This window comes from Girardinichthys multiradiatus, chromosome 3 (genome assembly GCF_021462225.1).
Source record: "Girardinichthys multiradiatus isolate DD_20200921_A chromosome 3, DD_fGirMul_XY1, whole genome shotgun sequence".
Taxonomy (NCBI): Eukaryota; Metazoa; Chordata; class Actinopteri; order Cyprinodontiformes; family Goodeidae; genus Girardinichthys; species Girardinichthys multiradiatus.
Genome location: NC_061796.1, coordinates 33,764,822 through 33,780,960, shown reverse-complemented (window position 1 = coordinate 33,780,960; position 16,139 = coordinate 33,764,822). Strand labels below are relative to the sequence as shown.

The following is a 16,139-nucleotide window of genomic DNA, read 5'->3' as shown; positions in this document are numbered from 1 at the left end:
GTATCATAAATCTTTAGATCAGGAAGTTTCCAAATACTATAAACGGTAAATATCTCATAAAAAATCGCAGGCTCTGCAGGTGCACGTAATAATTAGTGAATGTGTCTAAAAGTTTAGTATTTGCCAGAAAGTTCAGTTAAAACGGATTTTAATTTAACCATATATTTTGTTTTTAATTGTCTCTTTAATTTAAAGTTTTTTTTGGTATTTTTAATCAAGTCTTATGTTGTCTTTGTGAAGCACTTTGTGACTTTAATCTGTAAAAGGTGGTATAAACTGTTCTCCAACTTTTTTCACTACTTCATATTTGCTCTGGCATTTGCTTAAAAATAATACTCAGATAAATGTTATATTTTTTTCACACTCAGTCTCCACAAAAATATACAACTAGTGAAACAAAACGAAGGTCTTTGTAATTAGTCATAGTCTTTTAAAATAGTAGAACATATTGACACTGTATCATGTTTCCTTTTGTGTTTACAATTTTTTTATTAGGAATCTCATTTAGAAATACTGAACTGGAGGCAAAAAGTCTAATTTCTTAGTTACTGACGCATCACTTTTAAAACGTTTCTTGAGATTAAAGTTGACATTGTTCTGCAATATCAGTAAACATGTGCATCTCAGTTAACCAGAACATGATAAAAACAGAAATGTTTTCAGAAATATAATATGGAATAAAATATTTTCTACTGTTAATTTTAATTATTATGGCTTACAGCTAATAGCTGCTAAAAACTACTTTTTCTCAGAAAAAATGTTTTTAACAGAAATTTCAGCCAACTGAAATTCATCTCCATGTACTGTACAGCATATACTCTTAATTGATTGGGTCACCTTTTGCATGAAGTACTGCATCAATACATCAAGGATGGAGGTTATGCGAGTGTGGCTCTGCTGAGGTCTTAAGGAAACCTGGTTGGCTTTGACAGCAGCCTTTAGCTTATTTATTTGGTATTTGGTGAAGTACATACCGTAGGAGATGAGCAGGTGCTGAGCAGAACAGAAACAAACTGCATTGTAGACAGAGGAAATTTTACCTTACATGAAACCACTCTAAAAGCTGATCAACCTGGCTTATAAACTGTTATATTCTTACTGAAAAGTAAAATCTTGACTCAAGTGCAAAACAAAAAGATAATTTACATAAAATGTACACACTGGGTCACTTTAGAAAGATGCCCAATGAATTATCTTGTTGCTTGTGGTGGATTATCAATAACCACAACTCTACTACAACTTCTGTATAAAAAAAAAAAAAGCATAAAACTTTTGACATTTTTTGTGCTACATTGACTGTCAAATACACTCAATTCTGTGGAACCAAATCCACTAGTAATTTGGAAATATAAAAACTGAGTAAACTACAGATATATCATGACTGTACTTGGTATTGATGTAGTGTGATGTGGTTAAGAGAAGACTTGTTTGTAGTGATGTTTGGCATAGGACACTTTGTCTTGTTGATTCTGAGGTGAAACCTCCCCTGACCTGCAAACATCAAGACTAAATTGATATGAAAACATTAATCTAATAATGGTCATTTTTGGAAAAATTGACTTTTTAAAACCCTTCTCAATAAACCTTTCGTCATAGATGCCACAGTATAATATTGTAAAAATAAATTAAGTAAATGGCTGTCCAAATGCTTTCTCAGCTTTAAAATAAATCTTTTTGATAAATGTATGTAAAGGATTAAATTTGCTTGCCTTTCTAATGCTCAAAAAAAAAAAAACACACACACAAAGATATTATGCAAAATGGCACCATCATACTCTTGTAAAATAAACAAGATGGTGGCATCTAGTGGTGAAACAGTTCAAATTCACTGTACAGCTTAGCAAAAAAAGTTACCTTTATTGTAAAATTACATTTTTGACATAATAAGGATTTACATCATCAAAGCATAAAACTGGTCAGCTGTACAGCATACTGTGGATTAAAACTGCAAGTCTTAACAACAAACAAAACCTTGTTCAGTTAATGTCTCAAAAGAGTGACAAGGCTAATGACTAAATTGTACATCATTTTATAAAACAAAAAACAACAAAAGTACAAAAAATAAAATGTACATAAAAGCACATAACTAACTCTAGACAAATGCATTCAAGTTAACTAAAACTAGTCAAAGGTTCAAATTCAAAGCATTAAAACTGGATAATTTTTACTTCTACTTGTCAAGATGTAAAAATACCATCAGAAAGAGCTTAGTTAAAAGGATCTACAGTTACAACTCTGTACACATTAAGGCACTTGTGGCAGCCACATTTTTTATACATAACAGAAAGCACAGAGGTGTGCCTCCTTGTTAAAAAAGTTTGAAATTATAACTAACAAAAATTTGAATTGTCAGACATATAAAATCCGGATATCAGATTAGCAGTGGGAGTAATATATACAATTCTAAAAAACAACTGCATCTTTTTTTGATAGGTTAAAGCTGTATTCAAGATCTTGATTGGTTTACACAACCAGGCTCTCACGACTCACAGCTCCATTCTGCAAGACAAGGACAGATATGTACGATTTACAAATTAACCACAAACAAATCTACAAAAAATATGAATTACATTTACTTTCCTGTAAAATGATTTACATCATGATCATGATGTACAATTCATCTTCCTGTTCCTTTTAGTGTTTAGTGTCACTTTCTACAAGCAAAATCTTTACTGTGTTTATTAATATTTACTGTTCATTAAACTTTGCAAAATCCTTTATTTAAACTAAGCTAAAATAAGAATGATCAAATCCAAAACACTGCAAACACAACAGCCAAATTTGACCAGCAGTAAGGCTGTTTATGTCTAAGCCTCTAAGTCTGTATTATTTACGAAACTGATGTTGTTCTGTAAATTTCTGCTAAACGTTATATTCCCTCAGACTTTCATTTCCACATTTCACAGAAATATCTCTGACACAGAGTTAAAACTCTTATTGCAGTAGATATGCACTAATCTGATATGGGGCCAATTTCCAATATTTGCAAAGCTTTGACAACATCAGTCTCCATTTGTATTCCGTGATGCAGAGCCCTTTTCTTGTAAGTTTCAAAAAGGTAGCTTTCTCACCAACTAGTCTTGTTGTTAGTCAGACCTGGTTGTTTTAAGTTATAATTTGTTCACTGCTTGGAAAAATTGTCTATTTCTGGTTAATAGCAGACTTTTCAGTGCATCGCTACATTAAAGATCAGCCTGACACATCTGTGACATAGCATGACATTTGTAAGCTGTGGCTTACCTTGCGAAGGTTAGTTTTCTTTGAAGATGACACGCTCTCATTGTCACTGTATGGGGGCAGATGATGTGGTGGGTAATCATCCCGGCGGTCATGAAATCCAGAAGGCGGGCACAGTGGAAGTGGCGGGGGCCCACGTGGACCCCTTCCCCTTTCTGAGCGGTCACTCACGCTATCCAGTCGCTCCAGGCTGCGTGCTCTCTGTTGTTCGCCCAACCGTTTCCTCTCCATGGCCTCTCGCAGGAACCTGTCGTCATAATCTTCCCGGCCACCCCTGGTGCCACCGGCATGCCTACGGTCCCTCTCCATCTCCATGAGATCATCGCGACTATGGCTGCGGCCCCCTGCGAAGCCACCCTGAGGTTCTCTGTCTCTTCCTCTGCGATCATCAGGGGAGTAGTCACGACGTCTACGGTCATCATAGGGACGATCATGGCCGCTGGGAGTGCTGCTGCTCCACTCGTCATCAGACCTGAAATGGCATAAACATGAGCATCATTCTTCTACTGTTAGAGATATAAAAAATAAAATCAGTAGCACCTACAGCCATGCTGCTTACTTTGTTGCACATCAGATCAAGTGGTTGAATCCCTTGAAAAGGAACAAAACTTTGAATAGTCCTGACTATAAAAACAGAACTACCCCTCATTACTACATCTTCCAAACATTTATCAAGATGTTTTCTTCTATTTTTAGATGATCATCAGCAAAAGTTCTTCTGGCTTTCTGAAGGTTTTCTAACATCTTGTTTAAAGTCAGTGTTTTTGATGTTACAGTCGCAGTTTAAGTCTGCATACACTCATCATGGCTGGGCTGGGTGAGGGAATCCCAACAAATTGAACTCCACCAATTCCACCCAAAAAGAGTGGTATTATATGTAGCTAAACCTATTCCAGTGTATAGTTAAACACTAAAAAAGCAGGTAGTCACGATGCAACTGGCTAAGGCACATTTACAACAGCTTAGCAATACAGCTTTCTAAGGTACAGAAGACATATATAGGACCTTGTCCCCTTCATGTCTTTGTTGGGGGGCTGTATGTATATATTTGACCTGTGAATATAATTTTCACCTTGTGCAGATTAGAGAAAATCCACACTAAATTTAAACATGTGCACCCCAGTGTTTCATTAAAATTCATTTAAGTTGTTTGTTGTAAAATACTACACCCTAAAAATGAAGCAGTAATGGTTTCAATAAATGTTCACATGCAGAAACACTGACTATTAGGTAAAAACTTGGCTTATCTGGGAGCAAAGGTTTCCCTAGGAACTGTTTGAAATCCTGACAAGGGGAGAATGGTTACTTGTATGATCTTTGAGTACACAAGGCATGTTTGAGTGCAACAAGAATCACTGCAAGCTTTGTCCTACATTTTACTGATGAGGTAGTCCTGTAAAACAAGTGACCTCTTGGTTTTAGTCAGAACTGGTGTGCTGGAAATGCAGAGTACATTTAACGATATGACAGTGGTTCTTCAGTGTCATTATGTAGTGAGCCTGGTTTCTAACACCATGAAACATTTAATCAGTGAAAGAGAAACTCTCTCATTATGTAACAGCTCCTCTAAAGAATGACTCTGCGTTCATAAAGGTTAACTGCAAAAACAACGTCATAAGCATAGTTATCAGACTGCTCAAACAACCTGAGAAAGCAATGACTTCTACTATGTGTCATTCAATGAGTGGTTAGGTAAGGAAACTACAAAAAAATCCTAAATCATGTCAGAGTTCATTTTGCACAAGTGCTGTTCAAAAACACTTTCATTTAATTGTGGGATTAACTATAGTCAGAAAGGCTAAACTGCAGTTTTTTATTTATACTATGTTTTAATATAAAACAGGATTACAGTATGAAAACCATTTATAAATGTTCTTTTAAATCATTGGGTGAGATAATGATGGCAGAAATATGGAATCTGATAAGGAACTGGAATATCTCAGGAAAGTAAGACTTACCCTCTCCTGCCTCTGGGCTCATCTGGGCCTCTATGTGGGGGGTACTCATGTCTGTACCGCCGTCCAATGTCATCAAGGTTATCCATGGAGCGGGCACGTACACGATCCCCGTTGGGAACCCCACCATGGCGTGGGTAGTCATCACGACGCTGGCCTTGCTGGGAGACGCTGCTGATGGTGCTCATGGCTTCGTCTTGGTCATAAACTGTGGCCAAGGGAGGGCGACCCCCACGACCTCGAGGTTCCACGCTGTCATGCAGGGAGGTGACGGTGCTCATGTTGTCCACTGCGAAAAACAATAGTTAATAAAATACAAACAAATAGTAGTTTCAACTTTAGGTATAAGCCAAGCGAAGTGAAAAGAAAGTTTCCCGCAAGAATCATAAATCAAATCTGAAGTCTTTATTATATTCAAAAAGGTAATTATTTCCTCTTATATTAAAAAGGTAATCATTTTCTCTTCCTCAAATAATCAACAATATACATTTTCATTTGGAGCATTTTTAAACACAAACCAGGATTCTTTATTTTTAGGGTCATATATTAAACCTATTCTGCCTTAGAACAGTTTTTCACACTCAATTAAATCCTTGTATAAATAGAAAGATGCTCTGCTTCAGCTCTAAATTACAAAAAGACTATCAAGTTATTGAAAACCAATTTGAAACTACATTGTAAAATTAGCGCTGAATCAGGGTGTGTAGAAACTTTGGTGTGAAATCAAAGGTGCATGTTATGCTCAATCAGACCTAGAGTTAGAAAAAAAGTTTAAAAATTACTTTATTTCACATTTCTTGCATTTTTATTACTTCTAGGGCTGCAACTAATGATTATTTTGCTAACTGATAAATCTGTTGACTTTTTTCAATTAACCGATTAATAATCAGGCAGCAAAAGGTTTTTAATTGGACACTTTTTACAGAATTTGAACCAGGTCAAGCTAACACTGATGGGTCTCTTCATTTTCATGTCTATTTACAATGTAGATTCTCTTTAATGGCAACAAAACTTTGAATGAACACACATGGAATTATATAGTAAACAAAACATGTGAAATAACTGTAAAAATTTCTATATTTTAGATTCTTCAAAATAGCCACCCCTTGCTTTGATTACTGCTTTACTCTCTTCGCATTCTCTTCATGAGCTTCATGAGATGGTCACCTGAAGTAATTTTCCAAACAGTTTTGAAAGAACTTCCCAGAGGTTCATTGAAAGACATCCAAAGGTTAATATTTTAGCCCTCACAGCAAAGGGCGGCTACTTTTAAGAATGTAAAATATAAAACATATTTGAAGTTCTTTTGCAAACTTTTGTTTGCTACATAATTCCAAATGTGTTTATTCACAGTTTTGATGCCTTGAGTTAGAATCTACATACAATGTAAATAGTCATAAACATAAAGAAAACCAGTAAATGAGAAAGTGTTTCTAAAACTTGCAGTGTGTATATTTTTTGCAGTTTTAACTAAATTACTGCTTTAAGTGGGTGGTTCCTTCATCAAATGACATGTTTTAGAGCCTGTATACTCCAGTTAATGATTATTTACTTAATTAGTTGATGATTTTTCAATCATTGATTATTTAGGATTAATTTGATTTATTATTTCAGACCGAATTACATTATTATTTATGTATTTTTTTATAGATTTTTTAAACATGAATTGCAAAAGGTTTTGTCTATAGTCATGACAGTGTACTCGGCCAATCAAATGACAACATTTAGTTGGAAGATTCATTTCAATTGTTGTTGGCAAAACTACTTTTTATTTTACTCCATTTTGTACACAGGTAAAACTTGTATGATAGAAATGTTGTCATAGTAACCATACATACAGCTACACAATGCTCCCTTCCCATTATACGTTATTCAAGGGAAATTAATAAAAAGTAAGAGTGGTTATTTTGAGACAGAACTCTTTCAGACACTAAACAATGCGATAGACTACTTCAGTCTTATATGTCGATACCACCGGCAAAGCTAAAATGATTCTTTGACAGAAAGCTGATTTATATTTAACCACATTAGGTTGTGGCACACAAGTATTACAAAACCACAGGAAGTCACTCACAGCGACTGTAGTTGGCAGGTCTAGAGGGATCCAATGAGGCCAGCTCCTTCTCCATGTAGTAAATGGCCCGGGTTGCATTTCCATCTGGGTCCACCTGGATACGATAACCACTACGAGCTGTAGACACAAAAAAGGAACACGGTTGCCCTAAATTATCTTGGGTCCTTTACAAACTTGTCTTGATCCAACAAAAATATCCTATTGGTTTTTCTCATTTTGTTTTTATCTTTTATAAAAAGTCCATCATCCAGCACCTAATCAGCTCTGACCAGGAGGTGGTGCCAGAAGGTATCATGCTTTTAAATTCTTCCTTTTCACCCTTAAATCATTTGTTGTGATTTATATAAAATGGAACTGCAATGCTTTGGTGTGAACTCATTGTTATTGTAGCTCCACCGGCCCCTCTTGTACCTCTTCTGAGGTTCTGAGGTGTGTTTGAGAGCAACTCGTTTTGGTGCCGTCTCTTTAAATGCTATTGAGGCACTTCACACCCCGCCCCCCTCCAGGTCAAAGAGCGTTCCACTTTAACCCATTCAGGCATTTTTTGTAGTTTGATAAATATCTAGCGCCACAGAAACAAGACAAAAACAGCAACAACAATGCATAACTGTTTATGTAATAATAATATTCAAAACACGCAGTACGATTATGTCCTCAAGGAGCTAAAAGCAGCACATAGTGTTAACATAAACAGAAGGCACGATGCTACTGCTATCAAAACAATGGACAGGATGTCATATCAAAACACAATAAATTCATCTCTAAAATAAAGTTTGTTGTCAGTTTTGCTTTGTCTAGGTTTTGTCACTCTAATTTATTTTCACTATTACAATAAACAATACAGTAACTGCACAAACCTGGTGTCAGAATAGCATTTTTCATGTATGGTGTTCCAGCAGAACATGGCACTGTTTCATGAGCAGTGAAGTTATGTCTGATCAGTTTTTCAAATGTTGGATTTATAATAAAACATTTAAAAAAAGTTTGGACTTAAACTCTGTCACCGACAGTGTTATTTACACAAATACCAATACAGAACAAGCACAGCAAGAACAGCAAATCTATAGTGCTTAAATTTAAAATTAAAGAAACCCTTCCATCTGCCATTTTATCAAAGGACACTAAGCACTGAATTATAAAAGATCCGTTTTACAAGTATGTGAATCCCATCTTAGCCTAGTTTCTATTTACAAGCAGCTTATTAAAGAAGTTAAAATTTATAATGCTACTTTTGATATCCAGGTACATGTCTGGAAAGCAGAATAGGCCTGGTTCTGTAGCAACATAATTGTATTTTGTTTATGAATGTAACTGATGACTGTGAACTGTTTTTATAATTTCTTTTTGTGGCTATAAATTGAACTTACATGGCTTCTTCTTTTTTTGTAGCACTATTTATTACTATAGTGTGACACCACCGGGTAGACATTGTTCCAATAAAAAAGCTACATGTTTATGTAAATAAAATGTCCATTGAGAAATACTATGTTAATAAATTATTTATAGTTATCTGAAGCCAATATTTTGGGATTTAGGCGAGTTTCTATTCTTTAAACCACATTTTGTCATTGCAGAACTAAAGAAAGACCACTGGAAACATTAAGATGGGATTTCTATAACAAGAACAACCGCCACTAATACCATGACACATCAAATGCTATTTTCCCTTTACTCACTGGGGTCTGCTCCAGTGTCCTGCAGCAAAGGCACTTGGGACCCCTGACCCACTGCAGAGACAATAACAACAAATGAAAATAAGACTAAGACTCAAGAAGGTTCAATATCACTCAAACATTATGTAATTATGACAGTAACATTTAGTCAGGTTTATGTCATAAGGAGAATTAAAACAGCAGCTATTAAAAAAACCTTTTGCTGTACAGTTACCTGAGCTGGCACCATCGTAGTCACGACCGTAACCGTTTTGGGGAAGTCCACCTCCATTGGGTATGGGCAGCAGGGGGATGACGGACTGGTTACCTTGTGAGCCGCCATACACAGGCTGAGCATACATACCAGGAGCATAGAGGGTGGGAGCATAATGACTGGGCACACCTTTCTTAACTGCTTTTCCTGCTTCGTACACTGCAACATAATGGGAGAAAGCAGATCAGAAACAAAATAGTTTAAAAGTTAAAGATCGTTCAAGCACAAGATCTCAATGCCGTGCACATGGCCAGTGAACAAGAACAGTTCAGTTTATTCAGATGGTACCAATTTAACAACAAATTCTAATTTCAAGACACTTGAGGAGAAAAATATGTCCAATAATTAACATAATCAAATGCATCTGATAATATATACAGACGCAGCAAAGCACAGTTTAATTTGATTCTACTTATAATTTACTAATCAAATTCAGTTTCTAATGTCATTTGAGAGTTATCGATCTAGATAGACCCATCCAACTGTCTGTCATTAAGTTTGTAGCTAACCCTCATTTTGAGCAAGCTTTCATGTTTTTTTCCAACATTCACCAGTCTTTGAGACGGATTACACAAATCCTGTCCCAGTAGCCATTTTATCTATTTATAAAATTAATCAAAAGTAAAAACTTAACCATTTTCAGGTTAAGGTGGGGTTAGGGTTTCAGCCTATAAATGCATTAACAGGCTCTACTTTAGTGGACTTTTTAAATTAAGAAAAATAAGAAATCAGATAAGGCCTAAGGACACATGCTTTGAGGTAGAAAATGGTGATCCTTTTCATTTCTGTTGGATTTAAAACTAATACATATAAGCTAAATCCAAAGTTTTTTGTGGGGGAAAAATATAAATCATTCAAAATGTGAAATGGCTGATCATGCCTAAAAGAAAACTAGAAACCAGAATTTGCCATGGGAAGTCTTATCTGTGTACCCATGTTGGCTTGTGAAATTAAAAACCAAAATTGCAACACTGTTTCTTCATTCCCAACTTTATTAAAAAAGGACACAGAAAATGGAAAGAATAGGGACAACAGAATTTGGAAGCCTACTTAGTCTTCTTCATAATTTACCACCCCAATCTTAGCACAGAGAGCTATGGTTACTTTATTTGTTTTACTATACAATCAGACTAAAGGTGTGCGTTTATTAACAAATGACATGTAATACTGTAAGAATTACTTAAAGCCTACAAAATGTTAACTTGTATTTCTTTCAAATATGTATATATACATATGTACATATATGTATTCCATTTACCCAAAAGGCACAAACAAATCTAAGCAGCTCATTACTGGCAAAACTACAGTATGCAGCATTTTGGAGACTTTGCCTTTCCAGCTAAATGTATTTCTGTTTAAATCTGTAGAAGAAAACTTCAGTAGCTTCTCTACTTGATGCTTACATGCTCGTGGACAGCAGCAGCGCTCTGGGCAGCAGACACAGCTGACGTAGCAGCAGCAGGTGTGTGGGCAACACTGGCACCAGCAGATCCCAAACAGAACAAGGAGCAAAATGAAGCCCAAAACCACCAGAAGAACCAGGAGCCAGTCTGTGTGGACCAAAGAGGGACACATAGGATATCATAATGTTAAAGGTTAAAGGCCTGCACCTATTCCAGAATTAAAAGCACACTACACTAACAATTACTCAAAAATAGGCATTTGTAGTAAATGTAAACATGGGTACTAAAAACAAAGCAGGAGGAAATGACTCACAACAACTTAAAACAAAAGAACAAAAACAAACAGAAGACAGAAATTTTATTTCCATAGACTTTGTGTTTATTTTCTACAAAAAACAGCAAGGAAGAACATCTGTTATGAAAAGCCTTTTTTTATGATCTTAGTTAAAACAAATCTGGAAAACATGTGAACAAACTGGTACATTGTCAGGAAGGGACACCAAGAATGAAATGCTAAATCATTTTTTGCACGCAGATAAAGATAAGGAAGGGTGCACTGAGTTTCTTTGTTGCTCAGCGCTGAAAGTTGTATTGCATCTGAAACCACATTAAGAAAAGGAACAGTGCAGTTCAGAAAATATAAAGAAAAACAAATAAACTTAAGGAACCTCTCTATTTAGAGATCTGTTTTTTTCACATCAGGGTTTTTGCAGTGTAACGTCTTTCAAAATGTGTCATACTTGACACAGTACTTGGTAATTTCCCTCAGCATTTAATATTAAAACTGTTTAAAAGAGCAGTTCAGATTTGTTTATTTCAGGTAAAGAGCACACAAGCTCGCCTCTCGGTCAAGCAGCCACAAGGCTGAGTCATCCCATCTCTACAATGAAACCCAACACACCCTACTATCTGCTACTCATCTCACAAGGGGATTGTACTACCTTCCATAACCAGTAAGTCAATGCCAGGCAGGAGGTCAGTAGTATTAGACTTTCTCTCTGTGAAAGAAAGATAAAGCCACAATTACTTTAGGATGGCATCTACCTCTGCTGCCTTCAAATTAAAATTCTGAATTTGTCTTCAAAATCAGGTCTGTGGCAGGTTTCCTTTATGACCATAAAACCTGAAATAGTTCACTTGAGCTTTGTCAACGCTGGTGTTGGCAAGTTTTATAAAAAATATATATTTTCCCTTACATTTCTGAATGTGTATTCGATTTAATGGATAGGAGAAATGAGATGAAAAATGGCGGAGGAAAAAAAATAAAAATCAGTAAATGCAACGGACAAGGAAATGTGTTAAAATACTAACAAAATAAAAAACAAAACTCACCAAGCACAAGTACTTCAGTGTAGTCTTCATTATTCCCTTTAAGATCCTGGGATGAGACCACGGAGCAGAAGTAGACACCGCTCTCCCCCCACGCAGCATTAACGATATTCAGGTCTGCCTCTGAGAGAGAATTTATTTCAATTATTTACTGTTATGGGAATTATTTACTGCTGAGGACCTTCTCCTCAGTTTGACTCCTGGCCGGTTCAACTCCTGGTCAGGGATCTTTGTGCATGAAGTTTGCATGTTCTCCCCGTGCATGCGTGGGTTCTCCCCGGGTACTCCGGCTTCCTCCCACAGTCCAAAGACATGACTGTTAGGTTAAATGGTCACTCTAAATTGCCCATAGGTGTGTGAATGATTGTCTGCATGTATGTTTGTGTGTTGCCCTGCGATGGACGGGCGACCTGTCCAGGGTGTACCCTGCCTCCTGCTCATAGACTGCTGTAGATAGGCATCAGCTTCCCTGAAGAATCGGTACAGAAAATAACTGATTATTTACTGTTCTACCAATTCCATTTGGTTAGCTTATTCATCCAACATTTACTGTAATATTTTGACATTTAAAGCAAGGAAACTTGAGTAATACACAGATTAGCTGAAAGATTTCATGGAGTATTCTTGTACTTGTTAACTGTTGCCAGTCCAGTTAAAATTTTGGTTATTACAGTATCCCTGTGTTTTCAAAATTGGAAAAACAAGAGAACATTCCATTTAAATAAAAGCAGATGTGTGTCGATCTTTGGTCAAATATGACAAACATCTCACAAATATTTGAATTCATCTCTACTTTCTGTGGCTGAACCTCTTCTTCTTAGTACTGGTACTTGTATTAACCTGACTTATTATTACAGGCCTACAAAAAAATAGCTTATTGTGTAAACTTGCTGAGAATTCTTGTGAGAGCAATAACGCTCTCACAAGTGTAGAAACTGGTAATAAGGCTGAAAAGAGATGGATCCAAGTTTATCTGAGACCAGTCAACCTAAAAGTCATGTTTTAAACTGTAGGAGGAAGCAAGAGTACCTGGAGAGAACCCAGGCATGCACACGGAGATGATGCAAACTCCATGCAGAAAGAGCCCAGTCCAGGATTTGAACCTTGCTGCAGGGCAACAGTGCTTACCACTGTGCAGCCCAAAGCTGTTAGTGGATTTCCAACAATAAACGTGAAAGTGTTATGATGTAACAAAAGCCTCTCCACATCACTGCAGAAACATGGCCAAGGGTGGGGTAATTCATTTAATCTAAGTTCCAATAAAAACATTATGTTACAGAAAAATTGTTTTTTTTTTTGCTTTGCTTTTTTTGATATATTTACTTCATATTTTTATGTAAAACAGCAAAGAAAGTAGCTTTTAAAAAAGTGGTCAACATCTAATGTACTTTAACACACCAAGAACAATAACCCAACAGCAATGCTGGATTTGAGGGACCTTGAGCAACACAAACACCATCAATTCCTAACCTTTAGGATGTTTTCTCTCATTCTTCACAGCAGCACACTATCCCTGCACATACTGGAAATGCAAGTGGCAGATATGGGCAGCTCATCTATTGGCTGTCAGTTAACACATCACTTTAAATGACACAAAACTTTGTGCATGTTAAGTTTTACAAAGCTATGGCGATAGTAAAGCTATTTAAAAAAAATTCTAATTTAAACGTCTAAAAACCCCACCTCTCACCCATAGACTGCTGGAGATAGGCACCAGCTTCCCCGTGACCCACTATGGAATAAGCGGTAGAAAATGACTGACTGACTGACTGACGTCTAAAAACTGTCAAATTTTAACTATGAAGATGTTGGAATGTTTAACTTGAATGTGATTTGTTGACCTCATGTTTAAAACAGAAACTCCAGATTTTAGGAAGAACTGCTATTTTTGTTATTTTTCTTACTCTAAATCCAGTTTAGCGGTCAAAAATACAAAATTATTCTTTATTTAATCCTTAATAAACATTTGTCCAATAGGTGGTTATTAACTCACTGTTTAAGATGCTGATCTTGCGAGCCTGGTATTCCTCGCCCAGTGAAATGGCATCGCCCTGCTTGGATGCCACGATGCGGACTGTTCTCTGAGAGTCAGCACACTCGATGTTGGGGTTATAGTTCGGGTTGTTCTGACTCAAGATGTTTTCCGCGCTGCTCGGGTTAAGTGCTGCCTGGATCGGGTCTCGGCAGTAAGATTTGTATTTCCATGTTATCACAGGAGGCTGGGTGGCACTGGTGGTGTAATCACAGGTGAGTGTGACAGGTTGGAAGAGCATAATAATGTACCTCTTGGTAGGACATGTGACCGAGATGGCCAGAGTGGACTCTGGAAAGGTTTAGAAAATAGAATACATTAATAAAAAGATGTATTACTGTAATATTTTGCAACTGCTTTGCAATGTTGGTCTTGGAGATTACAGTAGTGTGCAATGTTAAAGGTGTGGTACATAATAACGTTTCTTCATAGTTAGTATCACTGAGAGTGGGAAAGATGAGTCAGACATACTTCATGCTTTCAGGCTGACCCATTTTAGCCATGTCCCATATGATGCCTATTCCCTACTACAGAGTAAAATACTACAACTCTATGGAGTCAAAATAAATTATTAAGCTTTTGCCCTTATAATATTCAGTTAATGATTATTTGCCCAAATAAATACGGGCTCGGGATGACACAGTGATCTTTGCCTGGGTGTTAGTCCAGTTTCAACAAACATGTAAGACTTACAAGGTGGAATATAGTCCACATTAAGATTAAAATGTTGATTCAATTTGGCTTCTAAAACAAATTTAAGTGCGCTGGAAGCGGTCTACTAAATTTGTATTGCAACTTAATATACCTTTATGTGGAAGTTTTATAGTTTTAATAGGGTTAAAAATAAAAAGCTGCTGGTTCCAAATGTCAGATTAAGCTAAACTTATTTCCTGCTATCATTGCCTGCAAAATCGAAGGCACTCCTTTAGTTAGAAAATGTCCCATCAAATAAAAGGAACAGAGAACAAAACGCAAACTAAAAGCTTTTTGTGTAATAAAATTGAGTACAACTTAACCATTGCCGATTCAATTGATGCTTTTACTGCCAGCAACAGGTAATTGTAAAACACCAGAAAACTGTTTTAGTCTGTACAAGCAGTTGTTTTGTACGGAAGCGCAGAACCCAACAGATTTTCACGGAAGGGCCCGCCCTGTCTGAAGGAAAAACAGGCCAACTCACCTGTCGCCATTAAAACGGCGACGAAGACCGTCCAAAACATGTTTAATTCTCTTCCCTCGGAGACTTAATTAAAATACACTAAGCCCAAATTCAAAGTAACTAAAAAAAAAAAACAACTAATACTGAAGAAATGCGTAGCGTCCACAGCCAGGCAGTGCTGTAGGCGAAGAGGCAGCACCTGAAACTCCCACGTCAGACAAACAGTAACAGGTAAATGTTCAGACATGTTGCGAAACACGGGGGTGTATCCAAATGTTTTCATTGTTTTTCTATCTAATGTGTGTGTACTTGACCACCAAAATCTGAATTAGGGAGCATTAAAAACTTTAGAACAGTTTCATTTGTCTTCTTGATTTCACTATGGTGGAGACGTGGCCAGAAAAATATACTTTCACAAGTTTCTTCTACCCGGGAATAGTTGGTACGACCCAGGCGCTGCTATCCAAGCAGGCTTTTGTTAATGTTTTGCTCGGTTGTTGCGGCCTGTTGGAAAACAGGCTTCTCTTTTATGTCGTTGCTTCTCTACTCTGCAGCATTCAAAATAAGTTAAAAATAGTTTTTCTGCAAGGATTTCGAACATTTAATATACGAATTAAAATCAGTAATTCCAACGCCAATTTAATGTGAAGTATTTAAAATAGTCACTATTGTATCCAAAAATGCGACAACATTTTTTTTCTTTGGGCGAATAGGAAAGTCAAGTATCATATTTGTGTGAATGTAGTAGAAAAGGAAATTATCATACGGAAGCACAATACATTCACCAAAGAAAAATAAAATGGACAGCTTCTTAATGACGAGATAGGATCTCATTATTAGGAGAAAAGATCTCGTAACTACGACAGTGCATCTTCAGGAAACAGTTAAAGGGCAATTCCACTTAATTTTTCATTACCTTTGTTAGGAATAACCTTTATTAATATCACTCATAGCTGTTTTTCCCATAGTGATATAAAGCATAAATTCTAATGTTTCCCTTTTGTTAGAATAGGATAAGAATGCT

The 16,139-nt window shown here is 36.4% G+C and overlaps 1 protein-coding gene across 2 annotated transcripts; it reads right to left on the bottom strand.

The window, feature by feature from the left end:
- Window positions 1–1,837: 1,837 nt before the first annotated feature.
- On the bottom strand, window positions 1,838–15,332 carry lsr (lipolysis stimulated lipoprotein receptor). Of its 2 annotated transcripts, XM_047356524.1 has the most exons (11): window positions 15,137–15,332; window positions 13,918–14,247; window positions 11,928–12,047; window positions 11,537–11,593; window positions 10,596–10,742; window positions 9,154–9,351; window positions 8,943–8,993; window positions 7,267–7,383; window positions 5,196–5,481; window positions 3,241–3,709; window positions 1,838–2,499 (listed from the first exon to the last, which is right to left on the bottom strand). In XM_047356524.1, exons 1-11 carry the CDS (start codon window positions 15,174–15,176, stop codon window positions 2,464–2,466), a joined length of 1,851 nt encoding a protein of 616 aa, XP_047212480.1. In that variant the 5' UTR covers window positions 15,177–15,332; the 3' UTR covers window positions 1,838–2,463. The 2 variants fall into 2 exon arrangements, with proteins under 2 accessions (XP_047212480.1, XP_047212488.1); XM_047356532.1 differs by lacking the exon at window positions 11,537–11,593.
- Between the last annotated feature and the right edge of the window lie 807 nt (window positions 15,333–16,139).

Coding starts and splice junctions, on each gene's coding strand:
- lsr (XM_047356524.1), bottom strand. CDS start 15,176: ATGTTTTGGACGGTCTTCGTCGCCGTTTTAATGGCGACAG. Junction 9,352..10,595: donor CTGCTGCTGTCCACGAGCAT/GTAAGCATCAAG, acceptor ATTATGTTGCAG/TGTACGAAGCAGGAAAAGCA. Junction 7,384..8,942: donor GGACACTGGAGCAGACCCCA/GTGAGTAAAGGG, acceptor TTGTGTCTACAG/CTCGTAGTGGTTATCGTATC.